We start from the raw sequence: 22,932 nt of genomic DNA, 5'->3' as shown, positions 1-22,932 counted from the left end.
CAAGACTCTTGGAAGAAACTGGTGCAAAGAACTAACGACCGCCTTGCCTGGGCGGGATTCAGGAATTCGTGAAATCAGAATAGCTGAAAGAATGTTTCAGGAATGATGGTGCGGGAAACTTATGGAAAACCATAAGATCCATCTTTCCTAGGAAATCGTCAAGCCGTTCAGTGTATAATCACGATAAAGAATCCGTTGCAAACACCTTTAATGAAAATTTTACTTCCGTTGGTAGGACCACTGTTGATAAAATTAAAGCACTTGCTTCTGAATGTAATTCCGTTAAATGCGAGCAGATTGAGTAGATTGAGCAGATCATCGCATCATTACAATCAAACAAAGCTCCGGGCTTTGACAAAATTTCTGCACGCGAAATCAAAGATGGACTACCAGTAATGCTGTCGCCCATTATTCATATCATTAATGTCTCTCTTGCAAGTGGCATTTTCCCTGGAGGATAGAAACAAGCAGAAAAGTAACACCTATTCCGACTATTCCTAAAGAGGGAGACCAAATGTAAACGGAGCAACAAAGAGGACCGAAGGCGCCTGTTGGATTGGCATCCCCCGGTAACAGTTTTGACATAAATTAAGCTAAATTAAGAGCCCATTGCGCCGCTGTTAGTTAGCAAAAGAGTTTATTGAGTCACTAGATGAGAAGATTTTTGGAATTAATCTTGGAAGCTATATGTGATGGGATACTAGCGAATACTGACTAATGTTGTGGTTAAGAACCAAATACACTCACAGATTATATCACAAAGACATTGAATGATATTATCACACAATCCATTAAACCCAACCGAGCCGATATCATTTTACAGTAATTGAGCTTGTCCCACCTGTTTAAACAACAAAGCGCTCTTATGCAGATCTCACTGAGGGTCAGCATTATTCCTCTCTAACGTTTAAACAGAATTTCTTCCAATCGTATCCGAGATATTGATATATCTCAACTTTGGCTGTCAATTAAGAGTTTAAATTAAGTTATCAAACGAAGCATTCATTCAAAGTAAGCGTTGCCCGTGAAAAGGGACCCTTGCCTACAATACCCACACGAAAGCCGAAGAAATGAAGCAAGCTAAGCGCGTTGAATGAGGCGATAAATTCTCTTTGTGGAAAAAGTGAAAAATCGCTCAGAGCTCAGAGTGGAGGTTTCCGTTCTTTACCGTCGTTTATTCGTCTTCCATGCAGAGAAATAAAAGCGCTTCGCGCGAACGTTTACCCGATTTTTACCCGTTGCAAAAATAGCTCGGTAGAGCGGTTTTGATATATAGTTTCTTAGTGCATGTCTTCTTCCAACAAACGAGGTTTTCTTAAAACCGATGCAACATCCATTTACTTTGAAGGAAAAAGAACTTTTCACAAAAATGTAATTTCCTTGATTTTAGATGAATATCATTCACTCAGCAGTTCAAGATCGATTTCATGAGTGTAGTGAAAATAGAACAGTAACGATCAAGAATACAGTAAATATCAACATACCATTTGGAATCCTGGGTTCCATTTTGCATCGGCTATGTTACTGCAAATCCTCTTTGCAATGAGCTTCACGACCGAAATGCAAATAAAACCTACGGCAACCTATTGGTTTCCAAGGCCGAGTGATGGGCATGTTTAATGTATCTTTAAAAGACAACTAATATTTGCATTCATAATGGGAGTTTCATGCGGGCAGGTGCGGTGCAGGTTGAAAAGGGTTAAGGTGTTTACTAGCTAAGCCATCAACTGTTTACAGAAATCTCTCTTGCATTTAACGGATTTGTCTAAATTAAGCAAATTGACCAAGAGATAAACTAAGAATAAAGCCAGGATCCGAGCCAGAATTCGAGCCAGGATCCGAGCTAGGATCCGAGCCAGGATCCGAGCCAGGATGCGAGCAAGGATTCGAGCCAGGATCCGAGCTAGGATCCGAGCCAGGATTCGAGACCTAACCGAGACCTAACCTAACCTAACCTAACCGAGACCTACCTAGACTAGAACCAACCTAAATAGACCTAACCTAACCGATTCGAGACCTAACCCAACCGAGAGATTCGAGAATATATAGCGGAGAAAGCTCATTTTAGCTCGAATCCTGGCTGGAATCCTGGCTCGGATCCTAGCTCGAATCCTGGCTCGAACTTTAGGTATCCTCTTTGACCGACGGAAACCTGGAGAGCTACAGCTTGCAAGCTTACTTTTTGTAAGATCATGCAGTTACTACTACGCAAGTGACACACCTTTATCGCAACTTTTATTTCTTCTAAAACAAAAAAGGGTCTTTTTGTTTTACAAGCGGTATAAACTGGCCAACAAGTAACGGGACCCACTTACACGAACTCAGCAACTTTCAGATTCTCAAAGGAAAACGCACTTACGGCTGTGATGAGTGGTCTGGTGGGGGAAACACAGCCACCAATTCATCACTTGCTTCGCCCCAAATGGTCACAATACTGGTTAAAAAGACCAATAATTCACTGATACGACTTACAAATACGAAAAACATTAAGTAATGAGGGCAGTACCATTATAGTTTCGGGATTAAGTCAAATCACTCTTTTTCCACAATTTTTATATTAAATACAATTTTTTTACTAAAAAGAAAACGCAAAAAATTGACCTTTCAATGTTTTACGAAGAAACAACTAAATTCATTTATGAAGAAACGCAATCATTGCAAATCAAAACAGATTTACACGAAGGCAAAAATACTAACTAGAGAAAAACTGTAATATTCAAAGATATGAAATATATTCTATCATGTACACAATTTTGACAAGACACTATTATTTATTAGAAAAAAATTGTAACAAATACTCGTTAACTAAATATTTTTATCCTCGTCAATGGAGCACACAGTAGCGATCAAATGAAGCCTACTGAAAATTGAGATTCGTTACACTTAGATAATTGAACGACACTGAAGGAAAATGCTAAACAAATATCGAGCAAAGTTTTTTCACGATCTTTGCGGAACGAAATTAAGAAAGAATCCAATTTACAGAAAAAAATAGCCTACCAAGTGTAAAGAAGGCGGTTTCACTGTGGCAACACTGAATGTAGGGAATTTTAAACACTGACAAAATCGCCACTCCTCTGGAGGAACAAAGGGGTTCCCCCTTCCATGATAAGATTTTGTTCTCTAAATATTTTAGAATAATTAATTAAGACTCCAGAGCGCGCAAGTCATATGATCGGGATTGAAAACTGCTTCTAAATCTATGATAAAGCTGTTAATTCAACGCCGTGCCTGCAGTTTCTATTCTCGCATTCTCGCGTTCTTGGAGGGTAACCAACTTCTCGAAGCAGGCGAAGCAAACCCTGACTGGATCATAAAGTTGTTCCTCTGGCAAAGGTAACCTCTTCTCCGAACAGGTTCCGCAGAAAACAAGGCCGCAATTCCTAAACGTAACCAAAGAAATAACAAGTTCAATGCCTCTTGCATGGTCGCAAAAAGAGAAAAAAACACAAAAACAAAAACAACAACAACGACAACAAAGCAAAGACCAACCGAGGGAGAGCTCTTACAAGAGAATGAACCCGTTTTTTGTAACAATCCGTGAGAAGTATGGTAACAAAAACAACGATACGAAAGTACCTGATAGCGCGGTTTAACGCGCTTACAGTAAAATTATAACACAAACTTGAGATAGGTCTGTACATAAAACTATGAATCTAATAAAGATATAACGTACGGTTAAAATGGTCTCAAAAAACGAATGTCTTCTGTTTCTTTGTAAAAATAGTTATAGCTTCCAAATGTTTTAGAGTGAGGCAGAGAACTTTAAAGTTTCGGGGGCGTACAAGGAGGTCCCGTGACCATGGGTAGCTGTTTTACAAGGAAACGAAGAGAACTGGTTTGAAACAATTAAGGAACAAAGCTAGGGAGGTAAGCGATTGTCTGTTAAAAAATGGGAAAACGAAAGCGATGCAAGATCAAACATGAAGCCAACGAGAGTAATATGGTCGTTGCCATGGGTTGCGACAATCAGACGTGGTGCAACGTTGTGGATCGTTTAGTTTATCATGCTCAAGATTACGAGATCCGTAGAGAACTTGCTTGATACCACAAAAGCATTGTTTTGGCATTGCTAAGGGCAGATATTTACTGCATGAGATCCCCAAAGCGTAATCTTATCTTTACAGTTGCGAAGTTAATTGCCAAGCAAGTCTGCAGCTGATCTTGTGTTGATGTCTGCAAACTTGAATCCGGCTAAAAGGCCAATATTTCTCTTTTGTTCAGTTGATGCAATTATGTTTACAAATTGCCACTCTTGCGAGACCACCGCAAAGCCTTGACCTGACAATACCTGCAGTGATGTTTTCTGTTGGCGATCCAGAATTGTGTGTCACACTTAGCACAGTTGGTTGCAGCATGATCTGGAACCCATAATGTTGGTTTGACCTCATTTTCTTCAACCTGAATCCAGCTTCCCTCATCAGCACTACTAAGAGACGGAGGGGGCTGTTCCCCACTGACACTGGACTCCGGCAATGAGCACTAAGAATAAGAAGGAAATTGAAAAATTTAGTGCATATGACAACTGGGTTACCAGGATGTGTCAAATTCACTCCTCCCTCCAAGGAGGAGGTGGTTCAAAATTCAACCGAATGAGGGAGAAGAAAACAGAAGTTCTCTTGAAGTACAGAAAATATAACTAGAACGTTCTAGTTATAATTTCTGTACATAATATCCTTAGAACTGACGTGGAATAAACTTTTTGGCTTCTAAAAGTTCTATTAATTGTTCCCAGTACAAAAAATATGTAAATAAGCGAAACGGTAAAATGAAAAACAAGCAAGTAGTCTGAAGAACCATCAGGAGCGTGCTCCGTATTTACTCAAGTAACTTACACACAGGCTTGCTGATGCACAAAACAACGCGTCTTTCCTTACCACTTCATCGGCAAGATCACTTGTCTTTACAGTCGCCCCTCTGTCCTCCGATGGTATCCGCCTCCTCTGTGCATCTATAACCTGTCTTTGAAGTAACTCCAAATTGGCTTGATGGTCCATTTCAATTTGTCGTAACCGTTCCTGGACTGGATCAGATATATATGTCAACCCGTCCACATCAAGGTATTTAGTGAACAGTTCTGATGAGCTGGCTCTTAAAGTTGTAGTGCTGGATGATGTTCCTTGCACAGGCCCAGTAAACGTTGAAGCACTACCTGAATTAGTGAATAGTTCTTGAGAGATACTTTCCACGCACTCCGTTTTTTCTTCATCGCAAATCATAGCTCTACAAAATGCTGAACCATCTACAGTCACACTTTGTTCATTACTTCCCTTCTCGAATCTTTGTTCTTTATGTGCAGATGAATCTTCTTCTAAGCATTTTGTTTCGTTGGTCTCCTTAATTAGATGTCCAATCGAGATTTTCTCAGAAGATGAATGTCTACTTTCAACAGTTAAGTCTCCTTCACTTGGATCAAGAATAATTGTCGCAGTACTACTCGACATGCTCTCCACTTCACTGATGCTGTCATCACACGATACAATGCTTACCGCATTAGAGTCTGACTGCGCGCTTAGATACAAACTTCTAGATTCAGAAGCGACAGCTTCGACCACGTTACACTGTACACCGTTTTCATAAAAATCAGTTCTGCACTCAGGACAGCTACGCGACTTCAAATTGCTATCAAAACTAATAAATTGTTTGCTTTTTTCGTCGAGTTCATTCCGATTTTTCAAACAAATTTTGCACGCCAGATTGCCATCGGACTTTGACGTAACAACGTGAGAAGATCGAGTGACTTCCTCATGATCGATACCATCGTTTGGGAATATGGGGGACACAGGAGTAATACAAGCACTGCTCACTGAGTCACCGTAATCACTTGTATCTCCGTTCTCTAATAGTAGTGCTTCTGAATAAGGAGTAGGATGTGCTAAATAAACTGCAGACCATAACTGAAGGCACCGAGGCTGACAAGAAGCTTGAAAAACCTTGAAAACAACAATGTCAATGGAAAATTCAACCAATATACACACAAGATGATGATCTAAAATTCTAGAGGATGAAAGGAAAGGGAACTATTCTAAAAGGTAGATTTAGGAAAAAAGACCGTGCCTCATAGTAGTCTTGAGAACGTTATAACAATCTCCCTGAAAACTGACGATTCCCGTCCTTCAGGGTTATGGCAATAATCATTTCATTTCACTCAGCTTGGCCACTTTCAAGTTAAACATGAAACGATACGTCGAGCCAACACAAAATCTGACCATAACCTATTACAACTGCAGTCGAAAAGAATATAGAAGGGGAGACGCGTTAATCCACAAAGGCTACAAACCCAGCCAAAAAGATGGTGACAACAACCCATAATACAACCCACCTACTCCGTACCAATGTTGATCGCGCGATCACTTTGGGCATTCATGGAAAATGTCAATATATTTTTTTCTACAACTTTGAAGAGGGGGGAAGGGGTGAACTGATATGTGGCATCAAGTGTCCTAAAATTTATGACCGAGATTGTAGTTACTTTTAAAGCTACCTGTTCAGACGAAGATGAGTACAGGAAATTTCGATATTCTCTTTTTTTCATCTTGAACAATGACCAGACTGAAAATGTACGTTTCGGGATATGTCCCTTAAGCTGTTCGTTTTCACTGTTGCAGAGAAAGGTTCCAAAAAGACAAGAATATGTGTGTTGGGCCAACTTCACCTAGAAAATGGAGGCAATAAAAATACACTGAATGTTTAGCTCAGACAATTTTACTAGTCAATGGAGGGACGGTTCAGGAAACAATGGGTCAACCAACAATAATATTGAATAAAGGGGGAGATGCTGCGTCGCTGGGGAAGTAGTATACAAAAATTTGGTTTTATCAACGGAGTTGATAATGTAAATTGGCCACCGTACAGAGATTCTAAAAGCTGACGTTTCGAGTGTTAGCCCTTCGTCAGAGCGAATCGAGGAATTGTGGGTTACGTATAGTTTTTATGGTAGAGTAGGAGCTATGCTATTGGTGGTAACATGGCAACGTGAAGAATAGGAATATATTAGTTAAATGAAAAGCGTTCGTTAATACCGTGAGGATTAAGGGTGCCGATTTGGAAGATGAATTTTTGTTCCAGATTCTTGCGGCTTTCCGTCGCGCCTTGATGTAGGGAAAGGCCGCAGATAGCCATGTATTTTTTGGAGTGGTTAGGCAGATTAAAATGACGAGCGACTGGCTTAGATACATCCTTGACATTCTTCTCAACATCGCGAAGGTGTTCGCGGAATCGGTCGCCTAGTCGTCTACCTGTCTCGCCAATGTATAATTTATTGCGTAACGTACAGATTATGCAATAAATGACATTTGCGGAGGTACATGTGAAACGATCGGTGATCTTAACAGATCACTTAGGTCCCGATATCTTGCTAGTGTTAAGAATGAAAAGACAAGTTTTACATCGTGAGCGCGCACATTTGAAAGTGCTGGGTTGCTCGTTAGTTTTGAGCGCGCTTCTAAGTAAAAAGTTGCCTACGTTTTTGTCGCATTTGAATGAAATAAGTGGAGGTTGCGAAAAGATTCTACCAGTCTCAGGATCATTTTGGAGTAATTTAAAATTATTAAGAACGATACTTTTGACTACGTGATTATGAGGATGGAAAGTGAGGGTGAATGGAATTCTGTCATTCTTATCTTTTTGTGACATTTGTAGTGCTGACTGTCGATGAAATTGTTGGGCGCGATGATGGCCTGCTTCGACCACAGAGACAGGATAGCCACGTTTTTCGAACAACTGGCACATCTCTGATTTGCTGGAAAAATCGGAGTCATCACTACATAGACGTCGAAGTCTAAGAAATTGAGAATAAGGAATGGAGTTCTTGACACGCGATGGATGTGACGAAGAATACAACAAATAACTTATCATTAATAAATACCCACTATGCACCTGGGGCAGACAGTAAGTGTTGTCCCACACACAAGCATTTACCGGTATTTGATTGTCAGGGTTTGGGGACAAAGGAAAAATTTTTGTTTATGGAATAGACTACATAACAGCTGTTTTGCACAAGGCAATGACACAGAGTGCTATCGGGGGGCATCTCTAGGGAAAGTTTGGCCCCGAATCAGGATCAATTTCCGGCTTGTCACTTGTAGCAAAACCTGCGATTGCACAATCAAATCCTGAGATGCCAGATTTTTTTAAAGTCTATGCAGAAAATCACTGTCTCACCAGATAGGTTTCATTGAACTCAAAGGAACAGGGAAACTGTCTGGTGAGCTGGTGAACACAATCCAGCCACTGCAGAAACACAGGGCACCTTTGGTTCTCATCAGGATTTTTTCCATGTCCACATCTGTCTGCAAAGCGGTGACCAAACTCCAACCACTCTCGACTCACCAATACTTGGAATCCCTTGAGGAATCAATAATGCAGAAGTGACAAATAATTATGCTATCCTGTGTCATAATTTTGAAAATGGTGTTACTCTTCTTTTGCCTACAGGTGAGGTCTGCCAACATAAAATATGATTAGGTTTGGGGATATGTGCAACTAGTCCTATTTGCTTCAGTATTAAATTAAAATTGACCATCTCCAAAAAGAGGGAACTTGCACAGAACTCACAAAGTTTGAGAGATTGTCAAGAGCAAAGTGGATCTACCTTTGAAGTGTGAAGAGTGACCAGTTAGTAAGTGTAAATACCTCAATAGTTCTGTAATAGGGATCAAGCATCAGCTCTGCCAAAGCAACGATCTGAGTTGTTCTGTCCCAGCCATCACTGCAATGAACCACTACAGGTCTCTGCTCCTCATGAATGGCATTCACCACAATGTTACTTGCTTTCAGCAACAATGAAATATGATGAAGCCAATTTGTTTTTTCCAAATTTGACCACCAACTGAAATGAATTGAAACAACCCAGACAAGGGTTTTACCTTCTGTGACACAATAATTTTGAGACATTTGAAACAGCAAGGTGATGATGGAAATGGAAAACAAACAAACAAAGAAAACAAGGAGATCTCAAGTCATAAATGTGTAAATTATTCTTTTTTTATGCAAATCACTGAACACCAAATGACATTATTAACACTGAAAAATAAAGATGAAGGAATGCTTTGAAAAAAAATTGATCCAAAGAAGATGTTGTTGCCAAGTTGTTCTTTAGTGGCATTGAAATGAAGCATTCAATTTGGAGTGTTGCAAGTTCATCTCCCCATTTAGAGTGACTGCAGATAATAGAAATGATCTTTAACAGGCAGGTACCGGTAGATCTACAGCTACATGTACCATTTCAGATAATTTCAACCCGTCATCAAGCAGTAGATGTAAGAGTTCAAAGCAGTTTGTGCAGATATTGATTTAAATCAGGGCAAACACTTACTTGGGAGCATCTCTTGGACCAGAGCACAGCATTCTAAGACACTGAAAACTCTTTCTTATGGTATGAATGTTTGCCACGTTCATGAACAACACCTCACACCCTGGATAATACTCTATGGAGCCAAAACAAACCATGATTACATACACAATAATAGCCTGATCCAGTCATGATTTAAGACACAAATATATTTCAACAAGTCTTCTTTCAGTTAACACAAACATGGTTGAAGTCTCATTTTCAAGGTTAGGGTTGACTCATTTCATCAACTTTTCTAGGAAGGTTAAGATTACAAAGCTAAGGTATCAAAAATTGGTGCAATCATATTAATACTATTGATCTCAGACGTCCTTTCAAATGACTTTTTTTTACTCCGCTTCACGCACCGTTGACGTCTGAGATCAGGGATGGTGCATGAATTTTTCATTTCGGGTCCTGGGACCCACATGTCTTGCCAAATTGGGGTCCCTTGCATTTTTGGTGGGTTCCAATATTTGCAGCGCCCTCCTACAAAAAAAGGTTACAAAAAAACCTAAGTGGCGAATAAAATATTTTGACCTCCATGTTAACTTGTCTCTTAATTAAGATCTTTAAAAGACTTGTTGTGGTGTATTATATGCCCTCTGTTGCACTTTTTTTTTCAACCTCCCATAAGCGGACACTTCCCGTAAGCGGACACTCACCCTTGGTCCAGACGGTGTCCGCTTACGGGAGGTTCGACTGTATTGAAATTTCGATGTTTACATTTAAAGTGCTATCTAAGGCTCACAGACCTTCAAAAGTGCCTAAGGCCTTAACCAAGTTCACCAATAAAATGGGAAGTTACCTTCACATTCACAGCCTCCTCCTTTTGCTCTGTTCATCACAGCAGCTGAATAAGCCCTAGCATCCACTATCAAAACTTTGCGTTGTTCTACAATACCACTCTCAGACACAGAGTCAGTCTTATTGTCACCATAGGTTTCAGAATGAGCTATATCACCACTGGGCATGGCATCTGTATGACTATTTCTGTTTGACTTATGGTCCATCTCTCTCAGAAATCGGTTCTTAAAAGCAGAAACTGAATCGACTGCACAGGCTGTTCCTATAGCATGAAGAAGTGCTTCATCTTCAGGACTTCGCCATCCAAGCAAGCCTACCTCGGGCTGACTACAACGAGCTATCACTGCCCCATTAGTCATGTGCCTATGACACAAAAACTCTATTAACAAAGTCCCACATTATTATTTTAATCCTAACAGGTGGCGTATACCACTGTCTATGTTGTCAGAAATTTGCCTCTCACCGCCAGCTACTCTGCCTTGATTTCACTCAAACACTTGTAAAAGACAAGAGTGACCACTGCATATACTGATTAGCACAGGCATATACTTCAAAAGTTTTTGAAACCCCTGTCCTAAACCCCTGATTTTGTATATGTTCCTTGAATATGTAACAAAAATGTTTAAACAGCAACACTGTGCTTATAATGATCAAGACCCTAATTCTTCCTGATTTGTACATTTAATCAGGGATAAGGACTTTCATATTAGAGAATGAATAATATCATCTTACAAGTATAACTTGGTCAATTAAAAAATTCAACTGCATCCCCAAAGAAGCTCAAACTTAAAATTTCACAAGTTATACCTCCACACTACTGATGGAAATCGTCCAGAGGTTCTGAACTTAACCACTGCCTTCACATTATCATCTGAGATCTTGGCTGGAACAATGTGAAGTTTAGGATACGTGGAACATAACCTTGGGAGACAAAAATGAGACTTCTAATTTAAATTACTGTAAATTAGTATAATTTATGCATGGAAATGTTTCATTTCACTACTTTCAAAACTAAACAGGAAGTTGGTGCTTTATAGAGCTCTTTAAAAGGTCATTATACATACTCAAAATTGGTGTTGATATCTGTGATCCGCCAAGCATTTTGGAGATTATCAAAACCCATACGCCTGACCTCAGACATAAAGGAATACTGTCCACCGCCTGAAAAACCAAAACCATTGGGAAAAACTTAAAATCCTGCCATCCACAGAGATGTATTTAGGTTTTCAAATTTGGGGGTCCTCTGGGCCCCTTTTTGAAAAATTTGGGGTTCCATTGCAAAATTTTGGGGGTCCAGCTAATTAATATTCAAGAATTAATATTCAATCTATTGCCTCTTAATCTCTGCCGCAGTACTCTTTCAGATTTCTAAATTGCACAAGAATAAAGTCTTATCCCTCCCCACGAATATGTACTTAAAATGATCAATTTCTTTGAAACTGTTATGCCGTTCATTCATCAATCAAAATGTATGGGCTGTCAAAGCTCCATCAATCACATCTGAAAACGTCTCGAGGAATCAGTATGCTGTACGAACTGTTGGCTCCAGTCGATAAATGATCTAGATCTCCAGAGCAAAAAAAAACAGAACTGAATCTCAATTTTCCGTAAAAGAGCATCATTTATTTTAGCAACACTTGAGGTGTAATTTAGGAACAAAAGAGTAAACAAATATAAGCGATCGATACATTTCACTGTCGGCCCATGCGGCCGTGACTTTGTCATGGCCAATGTTAATAATCAAGCGATTGAATACATTCAAGTTTCATGTTCAGCACGTTAATTTTAACACTAACTCCGAAAAAGTTGCATAATTTGCAAAACAGACAATTTACGTGCAAAACAAGAACCGAGACGATGACATGTGCGCGCCCGGAATTAATATCAACAGGGTCGCAAAGAACAAAAATTTAACATACTTCGTCGTTAGATTCTCTGTCATTTCGCTCACGATAAGCAAGCTAATGCTTGAACTTCGCTTGGAAAGCATGCAACAAACTGAACTTCGACTGAAATGTTTTATTATCATGCACAGGCAGCAGATCGAAAGTGTCGCCGATTGTCTCGCCCAAAAAACAGCTCAGATCATGTCACACAACACGTGGGAATTCAAAACTTAACTCCTCACTCCTCAAGCTGGACATAATGGTTGACAAAACGAAATCATTCGACTACAAAAATACGAAAATAATGGCTTACCTTGAAATGTAAGGAACTCTAACATTTCTCCGTTGTGAGAAATGGGAATGTTCAATTTCCTTGTGAAATACGCAGTCGCATGTTTTTCCTGGCGTTCGTAATTTGCATAAATATTTGATTTTTTTTCTGCGTCCAATTGGACCCTTTGTTCCACATTCTATGCGTCCAAAAGGAAAACGAGCTAGTGCGTCCCAGGACGCAATGACAAACCCTGGATACATCACTGCATGATCCACTTATAAACAACTCTCTCTCTCTCATCATGGAGGCAATATGGCCAAGTAACTGGGGTAATCCAGGAATCCTGGGTTTTAATATTATTACACTTTACCTTCTTGATCTGGGTACCCCCTTAATTTTCAACAGTGCATACTGACAGCCAACAAGTTGAAGTAGTGTTGCATCAAACATAAAGACAGAGACCACTTCAATTAATTTGGGATTTGGAAAGTTGAAGGATTACAAGAGATCCTCCTGTCCTTGTCAAAGACACCCATACTGAGCTCAACAATGGTCTCCTTTAATGCAGGGTTATTTCAAACAACATGAATTCATTTGTACTCAGGCCCCGTATTTTCCTTTTTGGCAAAAATGCACCCACGTCTCACATTTCCTAACACACCTGATACAATCAATGAATATTTTACCTACCCCTTTGACAAAAATCCAGAGATTCTGCATCTTCCCCAGAATTTTGAAAACACTGCTTATCATCCATGCACCATGCATAAAAAGGAAAGGCAAAAAGATCTTCCAGGCGAGACACTGGGGAGATGCACTGGTTTAGCTTCTCAAACCAATTCAGAGATTGTTCATTGGTGTCAAACAAAATTCTGAAAAAAGTGACACAAACAAAGATTGAAATGGTCAAACCATGTGCATGGTGTGTTTAATTGTGTTGTATCATTGTTCATAGAGGAATAGGAACTTTAGGAACTTTATTTTCACACGATAATGTTTGAAGCTGAATAGCTTCAGGGTCATGCACAAATGAAATCAAATTAACACATAATATCAAATCATATTGGTTTTTTAGGAGAGGGGAACACTGGAGTACCCAGAAAAAAACCTTTCAGAGCAGAGTACAGAATAAACAAACTCAACCCATACAATGTCAGTTCTGGGAATCAAACCCGGGCCACATTGGTATGAGGTGAGTGCTGCTCCCCAGAGTTTTTAGCAGTTCATGAAAAGGTTTGCTTTTTGGACTTCATTATAACTCATTAGCATTAATTAACTCATGCCACCAACGGGAGCTGTGACTGCAAATATTGCAAACTCCTGGATATTTCAAGCAGCCAAGCTCCACTTGGGAATGTATTTGTTACTTGTGAAAAACTAGCAATGCCAATACCTTTTTTTGTATTTCATGGCTTTTTCAATACCGTAGATAGTTACATCATTTTCATTCACATAAATCAGTGGTTCAGATGGCAAAGGCGAATGGAGAGATGGTGCGGGCATGTGTTGAGTAGGGATGATGGGCATTTTCTGAGAAAAGCGCTGGAGTTTGAAGTGAAGGGCAAGAGGAAGCAAGGACGTGGAAGATGCAAGTGGAGAAGGAAAGCAAGAGTGTTGGATTGGAGAAAAAGGATGCAATAAATCGAGCGTGATTGAGAGTGGGATTTAGAGAGATTGCTGCCAAAGTGGGGTAAATCCAGCCACCACTGTCTACAGGGATAAACCCGGATCAAAATTGGATTGATGATGATGATGATGAATGATGATGATAAATAAGTTGGAACAAATGTACACATACTCACATCCACACACACTCAACACACACATACACACATGCAACAAAAGAATATAACAAGATAATTAAATGCAGCTGCAATACAGTGTCAATGCAAGATCGATAACTATGCGTATTTAGAGTACTTGCCCCATTTGATATTACGGGCAGATAAATTATTGTTTGATTTGGCAATCATTGCCTCAAGTTGATGAATCATTCTAATTTGTGCAGAAAAAACTCTAACGGAGGGGACAGACGGCCTTATTGCATCTGGAACAATAAATTATATGTATTGTTTTGCTACTAAGAGAATGTGATTCAGAAATAAGTCATTCTCACATTTTGGGATGGCCAGCAATATATGGCAACAATACATGAAACTTGATTTTCCAATCCAGAACCACAAAAAAAATGTTGAATGAAAGTTTTACCACTTGTGTATATTTAATATGCTTTCACATTTCAGTGTTATTATGTTGAACTTCTTCATGTACACTAGACATTTCAACCAATCTAGTGTTTCAAGTGCATTGAATTGTGTGTTAAACTATTTCAAAGTACTTGCCTCTACACATGTACATGAAGTTTGGCATGACAATGTTTTAACTCTTAGTCCACAGCTGAGCTAAAGTGAGGCCCAGTGGCTACAGTGAGGAGGCAGTGCAGCCCAGTGGTTAGGACGCTTGCCTTGAGATCCGGAGTTCCTGCATTCAAGACTCGTTCTGAACACTCATTGAATTTGTTCCTGGTAGTCCCAGGTTCAACATCTCCGATGCACTTGTAAATTCTTAACAGTTTGTTGTTGTGTTCTGTCATTTCATTGATTGTGTTTCGTTGGCCTTGTATTGTATTGTAAACTGCAGTACTGTGAATGTTTTGCTCACTGATCATTTCACTAAAATGAGTACATACTTAAAGGATCTTGCATCTTTACAGTTGACTTCCATCAGAGAGGGATCTTTCATCCCTATGAACTCTATCAAACGCAGAGGAACCTGAAAAACACAGAAGTATCATTACAGGAAAGTCTGATTAGCTCTAACCATCAAAGTAAAATTGCATGCATGTGTAAGAATGAAGGAACACTACAGGTTTTACTTCAGCAAGCAATTCCTGATCAAAAATGGCCTTTACCCTTCCAAAATGTGAATTAGCTTTTGTGTGCATGGAAGTCAAAAATTATATTTTCTCATCTAATTTTTTACCCTGGATGCCAGAGGTTTTTTCTCCCTTAGAGCGATGGAATAGCAAGTCGCTCTGAGAGAGAAAAAGCTCTGGCAGCAAGGGTACTAAATTTTTAAAATAAACTCCTACAATATTAATCCATGCTCAAGTTATGCTCAGTGGGTACACTGCATCGCACTGATGCTGTAGTTATTATTTGAAGAGATTCTATCACAAATTTTGAGCATAGGCAGCATCTTCTCCAACTCCAAGTGTTGGCTAACCAAGGGAATGAACTCCCTCCACCCTAAAATGGAGTGCTCTTTCCACTGTGACATCCCACCAATGGTCTGCTTTGTTTTATTTTTTCCCTTTCAGAACATAAAGCTGATAATGACAGACCTTGAAAGAGCAGCTACGTGGCTAATTAGAGACAACATGAGACCTTTCACGCGAAAATGTACACTAACAGTTTTGTGTTACGTAGGTAAAAATCAACGGGTAGCCAACAGATTTTCTAACATCTTCAAATTATGCCTTTCTCAACACGTCCAACAGGTGCACAAAAAATCCCAATGGTTTGCAATTTTCTCCCAACGGCTTGTGAAGAATTTCACAACGCTTTTTTCCAACACTTTCAAATGGTAGCAAAGTCACTGTATCAACGGTTCAAGTTGATAGCCAATGCTTTCAACACTCTCGACACTTTGGCATTTGGTGTACGTTTTCACATGAAAGGTCACACATTAGGCATTATAAGTGAACATGTGACAGAAAGGACTTAGCGACATCTATGGCAATGAAGCAGTGAAGACTACTTACATTCACAAATGAGTCCTTAAAGCGAATGAAAAGACGAAAATTGGAAAGGGCAAGGATAACATCAGATGTTTGGCCAAGATATTCAATGCTCTCCCCATTCAGTACAGGAAATGGTACTTGGATTGAGTCATCATCTACAGTAAAGAAAATTTGTTTCTTTTTTTAAGCAAAACATTTTATGTTATGGTACTGTGAAACAACAATATTATTACAAGTTAACATAATAAATAAATAATAATTTATATAGCACTTATTTACATGTACATGTGCATTCTAAAGCGCTTTACAATTCCTTTATAAAAACTAATTAAAATACCATTAAAAAATTTATAACTATAATAATCTAAGTAAAATAAATGTATAAAAAATTAACAATGCAAATAAATAACTGAATAAATGAATGCTTTAAATCAATCTAAAAAGTTTAAATCGAGGAGATTGAAGAGATAAAATTATCAGTTCTTGTTTACAATGAATGAAAAATGTTACATCATTGATTGCTTCCAGAGTTAAACAACATACTTTTTAAAAGTATGTTGTTTAACTCAGTTTTTAGCCACGAAACTTTGTCTTTCGTTTTTTAATTTTGTTGTAATATTTAACTGAATATTTACATTTCATCTGTCAGGTCAGAAAGCCTTCTTTGTCGGGTTATTGACCCTAGACTGGACTCTTCTCTAGAACAATGTTGATCAATCCCTTCACTGAAGAACCATTAATTTCTTTCAATAATGACGCAAAAAATGGACAACAAGCTTTGTTTCAAATAATTCTTGACTACCACGAATTAGTCAAATTTCAAATTGTTTTTTACCAGAAAACTGTGGAGAGTTGAGTACAAATAAATAAAATTATAAATAGCCAGAAAATTGCAAACACAGACTACTCAAGGTGTTCAGTAGTTGTAATTTGCTTATTCAAAGTACTGCAATTCAACTTATCAGTATAGTTAACAATACATTAATAGAAATTGCACACTTTCTATCTCCAACAACAATGTAGATGTCAATGTGTTTTGCAATAATTATGGAAATTAAGTACTGCTGTAATTTTTGAATGGCCATAACTATAACAGGAATATGCAACGTATAATAATTAAGTTGAATAAAATCAGTGCCATGTAAAAAATCGCCTAAGCGTTTTACGACTTTTCAGTGTGGAACATGTACTGTAAGAGGGAATCAAACTCTCTCGCACATGAAAGTTGTTTCACTTGTAGAATTTTTATTTTGCAAGATACAGCCATGAATTATAAGTCAAATTGATTGTTTAATTGTGTACTTTGCAGATTGATATTGACAATTGACAACAGGGGCCGATAAGAACACATACGCCGGTTTAGTTTTGAGCTCGTTTCACTCAATATGGAACACGATGGTTTGAAAATAAATATTAAAGAACACTCAAAGCAAGTGTACATGTACACAACACAATGCTCAGGGAAATGGGAAAAATGTGTTTTCATTCAGCTCTGAACACAAGATCATTAATACATGCAGTCGCACGTGTCATGCAAGTTTGTCTAATGACATCACACATCAAAACACACGCTTTCATAGGTCCCTACTAAAATCTCCAGGGAACCTTACATCACACTACGTAGCCTTACGTTATACTTTTCACATGACAATCGAGAATTTTTCTTCCTGCTGCACTACTTCATGCAGCATTAAGCTGGCCGCCTTGCAAGACTCGTGTCTTCGCTAAGCTTGCTTGTTGGCAATGAGTTTCTTAACCATTTAAATACATTAACATCAATAAAGTGATTTGACTCCAATAAGGTGCTTATAGTATTTAAATTGAATGTGATGTTATAAAACATAGGACATGGTAGTTGATTTCGGTTAATTTGTTTGTACGTTAAAAATGTGCTATTCAAGGTTATTTCATTGGTGCAGCTGCTCACATGCTGCAAATAGAGATTAATACATGTAGTTTCCACGTAGTTGATGACATTAAATATTATACTTTTCTTTAAAGAGCTCCACATTCAGTACCGTACTTAATCTTCCGATGCAGAGGTGTGTAGGTTGCACATGAGAAATCAAGTCAGCTCAAGTTTTATTTAACTCATACAAAATAATGTTATTTACAGAAAATAAATATCAAGATGATTACAAGATCTAAAAACAACACAATCACAGATAACTAAACTACAACACTTGTGCAAAAGTTTGGGACACCTAAATAAAATAGTTCAGGGAGTTAATGGAGTAGGTGACCCAGAGTCTGGGTTGCTCAGATTGTATCAAATAATGACAAACAGGTAAGACTTACCAAGAGGTTAAGTCTATCAATAGAGTTAACGACTTCCAAAATCCTGAATTCAAGATTTTGGACTTCCAAAATCTTGAGTTCAAGATTTTGGCAGTCCAAAATCTTGAATTCCAAAATTTTGAATTCAGGATTTTGGCAGTCCAAAATCTTGAATTCAGGATTTTGGCCATCCAAAATCTTGAATTCTGGATTTTGGAAGTCCAAAATCTTGAATTCAGGATTTTGGCAGTCCAAAATGGTGAATTCAGGATTTTGGAAACTTAACTTTAACTCTACGACATAACTCTATGAAAATAACTCTAAGAATAGCTGTCCCCGCTTACCAACTAACTACACAATGTGATTAATCCACATTGATACCGAGAAGACGATCATCCATCCTGGATAAGAACAGCTTGAATGATATATTTTCCAAGCATTCTGGGCTACTGAACACTACTTCAGCTTCTTCAAGCTCCTTCATTCTATCGGACTTGTCAAACAACTTTCTCCAACTTCAATGCTTTCGGGCTTCACCTCTGACAGGACTGAATCCGGTCTGAAATTAATGCGCTGAACGAAGAAACAACGACTACAAAAGGTTTGAAGGAAAGATATTTGATCTCCCCCATTCATGCCACAAGTACAGCAACCTTGGTAGATCAGTTTTTTTCAATCTATGCCCGGTTAGCAAGGGCGTGATTGTGCCTTGGGCATTCAAAAAATGAAACAGGGCACTAAAGTGCTGATCGCTTAGCTTTTGAATTTTTTTGTCATCTTTATCCTTGACAAAAACAGAAATGAAACCTTGTAACTCTGCACAAGTCAAGTTTTCTTTCAAGGGCACCATGTTATTGTGCGGACACACTCAACATCAGTGGGATTACTGTAAATCAATGTGCAGAACACAGAGGGCTCAAGTCAGAGTCAGCAAACATATCATGGAGCAGACGGTTTGAAGAAGGCCGTCCAAGGTTCTGGATGGTGGTTGGATCAAAGTGAGTTTCGACCCATGACAGTACACGTCAGCCCAACAAAGGCAAAAGATGAGACCTCTGCTAGAAGGGAAGTCTTCACTTTGAAGTAGTAAAATGGTCTTCAAAGGATAATAATAATAATAATAATAATTATCCTTTTAGACGAGGGCATTGGGGTATATTAGAACCGTAAAACAAAAGAAAAAATCATCCAAAACCGCAAAAAAATTCGGCCAAAACCATCAAAAACCAATACAATGGTGACAAGTGGGGCATACAGAGCAAACTACACTTAGTCTATCACTTATTTCATCAAAGTATTTGTGAATGTCATGGACTTGTCTAAAGCCCTGGTGTCTTTTAGTATCTGCTTAAATCATAGGCTTTATTTCTGCCGCTCTTTTGTTCTTGAACTCAGTTGTGAGCTCATTTTCCGAAAAGGAGCTGGTAACGGAGCCTAGTTAACTAGTAGGAGAATTTGCACACAAGTGCCCTCTAAAATTGCAATTTTGCAAATGTAAAAAGCTAAAAAAAAGCTATAGCTCTGGAAACTTCAATCGAAAATTGAGAACTAAAGACCTGACAGTTTGGAGATTCGACTGGAATGTTTAATCTTGGTCTAAAACATGCAATTGTACTGAGGAAGCTAAGCGGTACAATTTGTTCCTTGTGGTAATAAATAGATACTTATTTAGAACAGCAGTCAATTATTGAACCTCACTGCCCTTCCATATCGTGACCTTGCACCAAAGAAGAAATTCGTCAATGTCCCTAATTTATCTTGCTGGCCCTGGGAATTTTTGTCATCTGCACTAACTTCAACTTCTTTGTCACTAATTTCATCAAATTCTTGCTGGCCTTAGTCGGAGTAACTAGCTTCCTCACTCACTTCATGCTTGTTGAGATCTTCATGGGGTCCTTCATCTTCATCAACTCCGAAGTTCTGATTAACGTTATCACAAACTTCGAGATGGCGTTGATAAAGATACTCTGGCAATGTTCCGTGCTTAGCCATTGAAGTTTCGTGCCGCCCTGTCCTTTGTCTTACTGCAGCACCATACATGTATACTGAGACCCAGTTGCATAAGAGGTCACAGTCATTTGCAGGAAGGTTGACAATGGATAGAGGCATCACCAACAGTACGTTATGAGGAGACACCATTGTGTCAGGCTTTGGGTACCAGGAACTTCGAACAGCTTGTAACAAGTTTGACGTTCTCCTTCATTGTTGCACCAAATGACCTGGCATATTCGAGCTTAGACATGTTCACTTTCTTGGAATAAACAGTGGTGTGGGAATTTTCAATGCCTAATGTCTTACAGCTTAAAAGATCAGGCACTTGGTAGTCACACTCTCCAAGAATGTCTGCTAGTCTTCCTAGTCCTCATTCCATTAACTGGACAGAGTTTACTGTTTTCCAGAGACATGACCTTGGGGACCATTTAGGGCGCACGTATTTGATATGCATGCTCTTTAAGTACAGTTTTGTAATGGCGAACCAAACCAATCACTTCTTCTGCTGTCTTCTTTTCATATGAAGCGCCCTTGTTATGGACAGAGAAAGCTTGGTAGATTGCGCCAATTGCCCTAAGGAATTCCTCTCAATAACTTTGGCATTTTGCGGCTATCCGAGATCACCTGCCACTCAAATCAAAGAGAAGCCGGAACCCAAACAGGACAAAATAGGAAAACCCAAAAACCACATTGGATAACAAAACCCAAAAACCGCTAGTATTTTCTAAGAAAACCAGATGCTAAAAAACGAAAAATCCGCAAACCGCAATGAACACCAAAACCAAAAAGCCAAAGTCTTTTTCCACAAAAACCAAAAAACCGATCTAAAAAATAGCCAGAACTGCAAAACCGAAAATCCCAATGTCCCCCTCATTATAGATTGGTTTCACCCACTACATTAACTATGTCGTAGGTGAAAGTTGTAAGAAGGCTCATTAATAAAGGCTGTTCCTTTGACTTGATTTTTGGTTTTTCACAACATAACTAACAAGAGGTTTTAAAACAATAGAAAAGAAACTTATTTGTTCCACGTAAATCGTGACACCAGTTGTAACTTATTCAAGCAGTCCAAAATAGTACTTTTCAGAAGTAACAATATTATTGTTGCTGTTGAGCTTTGGTAATATTTTTTCCAAAAACAATTTAACAAATTAACAAAATATGTATTTGATGATTGACTATTTGAAGAATGATGAACAATTATTTTTGAGTCCATACTGCCAGGAACATGTCATTGTTAATCAAAATGGATAAATTGTGGAAAAGCCAAAAAATTAGCTTCAAGGTGAAACTGAGATTATTACGATCTATTTTGATTTGTTTTACTTTACGGATGCGAATCCTGGACATACAGGGAAGAGATTTTAAAGAAGATCAATGCACTTGAATTTAAGTGCTATAGGAGATTACTTGGCATCTCATGGAGGGACAGACGTACAAACGAGTCAGCAAAAAAACAGGTGGAAGGCTTAGCTGGAGTATAGAAATGCCTAATCCAAATTGTGCAGGAAAAGAAAATGAAATCCTTCGGGCATGTCACGAAACATGCGAGTGAGCTCAGGTTGGCTGACACCATCATGCATGGACAAGTCCCTGGAAACAGAGGGTGAGGTAGGCCACAGAGAAGTTGGGTAAAGGACATCTGTGAGTGGACACGCAGTAAGCCATCGCAAGCAATTACACTTGCTGAGATGAGAGAATTAAGAATAATCCAGAATCAGAGTGCGTCTACGGATCCTGCGAGATCTTTGGCGTAAAAGAAGAAGAACTGCCGGGACAAATAGTTTCACAAAAGGTTGAATTGCAAGATGTAGTATACTTTCTGAAGGAGACCTGTGAAATGACATTTTCACCTTTTCGACAGGCAAAAGCAGCAATAATTAAACTTCAAACAATAATAAAGGATTATCAACGAATGATCGAATCAGTAAACTTTAAGTAGCAGAAGACAAACAAATATCAACACCACTTCTGTGCTGTTAACGTTGCGAGTCTGGGCGGAAATGGGATCCGATGGATCTCAAGAAATAGCCAGTGTAAATTAAATATGCGACTTGGAAAAAAATACTTTTTCGTAACCCTCCCAAAGCTACCTTACACAGCATGAGTCAAGTATTAAACAAACCTGATGCTAGCGTCTTCTTCGGAAAAAGCTCACTGGCTTGTACAAATACCATACTGGAAGGTTGCTCGAGATCCTGAAAATCGAAACATTTTTTTGTAACAGTGATTCTCATTGCTAGTGTTACTCCAAGTATTTTTTCCGCCTTACCGTGGCCATTAGATGAAGACTGCTGACAAACGCTTCTAGAATTCCGAAATGTGATTTCCTCTGGATGCAGAAAATCAGCTCGAAAAAATCTGGGTTCACGGAGCTTCAAACGGACCTCACAGTGAAAATTCAGCTGGCGGAATACGTGCAGCATTCACTGAAATAAAGAAGCATAACGTTGCCCGAAAAAAATATTTTACGAAAAGCGGTAATTCTGATATGACTAATGCATGAATACATTGAAAATACTACAACTTCTAGCAATACCTCTTCCAAATTTTAGATGGAAGGTGTGGACGTCAACAGAAACAAGAAATGAAAATAAATGATGTCATGTTCTACAATGTTTAC

At 38.7% G+C, this 22,932-nt stretch overlaps 2 protein-coding genes and 1 long non-coding RNA gene across 5 annotated transcripts in view; 1 reads left to right on the top strand and 2 right to left on the bottom strand.

Moving 5' to 3' along the window:
* The window catches only part of LOC138045051 (intraflagellar transport protein 22 homolog), a 10,476-nt gene extending 8,919 nt beyond the window's left edge, over positions 1-1,557 (bottom strand). Inside the window, exon 1 of one of the 2 annotated variants that reach the window (XM_068891403.1) lies at positions 1,485-1,557. In XM_068891403.1, the coding sequence (XP_068747504.1) occupies positions 1,485-1,487 (3 nt within the window). In that variant the 5' untranslated portion in view covers positions 1,488-1,557. The remainder of the gene's footprint in view (positions 1-1,484) is intronic. The other variant, XM_068891406.1, reaches the window with a different exon arrangement.
* The window catches only part of LOC138045052 (uncharacterized), a 17,805-nt gene extending 2,831 nt beyond the window's left edge, over positions 1-14,974 (top strand). The window contains exons 1-3 of one of the 2 annotated variants that reach the window (XR_011131532.1): positions 8,396-8,616; positions 13,374-13,490; positions 14,689-14,974. This is a non-coding gene — a long non-coding RNA (uncharacterized lncRNA). Of the gene's footprint in view, positions 1-8,395; positions 8,617-13,373; positions 13,491-14,688 lie in introns of those variants that run through there. The other variant, XR_011131531.1, reaches the window with a different exon arrangement.
* On the bottom strand, positions 2,219-22,932 carry LOC138045050 (myotubularin-related protein 3-like). The gene is made up of 16 exons (XM_068891402.1): positions 22,849-22,932; positions 22,582-22,738; positions 22,435-22,507; positions 16,062-16,195; positions 14,988-15,070; positions 12,989-13,170; positions 11,203-11,299; positions 10,946-11,059; positions 10,140-10,501; positions 9,317-9,428; positions 8,635-8,830; positions 8,164-8,346; positions 6,485-6,655; positions 4,878-5,933; positions 4,292-4,482; positions 2,219-3,383 (listed from the first exon to the last, which is right to left on the bottom strand). Exons 2-16 carry the CDS (start codon positions 22,588-22,590, stop codon positions 3,215-3,217), a joined length of 3,132 nt encoding a protein of 1,043 aa, XP_068747503.1. The 5' UTR covers positions 22,591-22,738; positions 22,849-22,932; the 3' UTR covers positions 2,219-3,214.

This window comes from Montipora capricornis, chromosome 4 (assembly GCF_036669925.1).
Source record: "Montipora capricornis isolate CH-2021 chromosome 4, ASM3666992v2, whole genome shotgun sequence".
Lineage (NCBI taxonomy): Eukaryota > Metazoa > Cnidaria > Anthozoa > Scleractinia > Acroporidae > Montipora > Montipora capricornis.
Note: the sequence above shows the minus strand (reverse complement) of the source record. Positions and strands in the feature narration are given on the sequence as shown.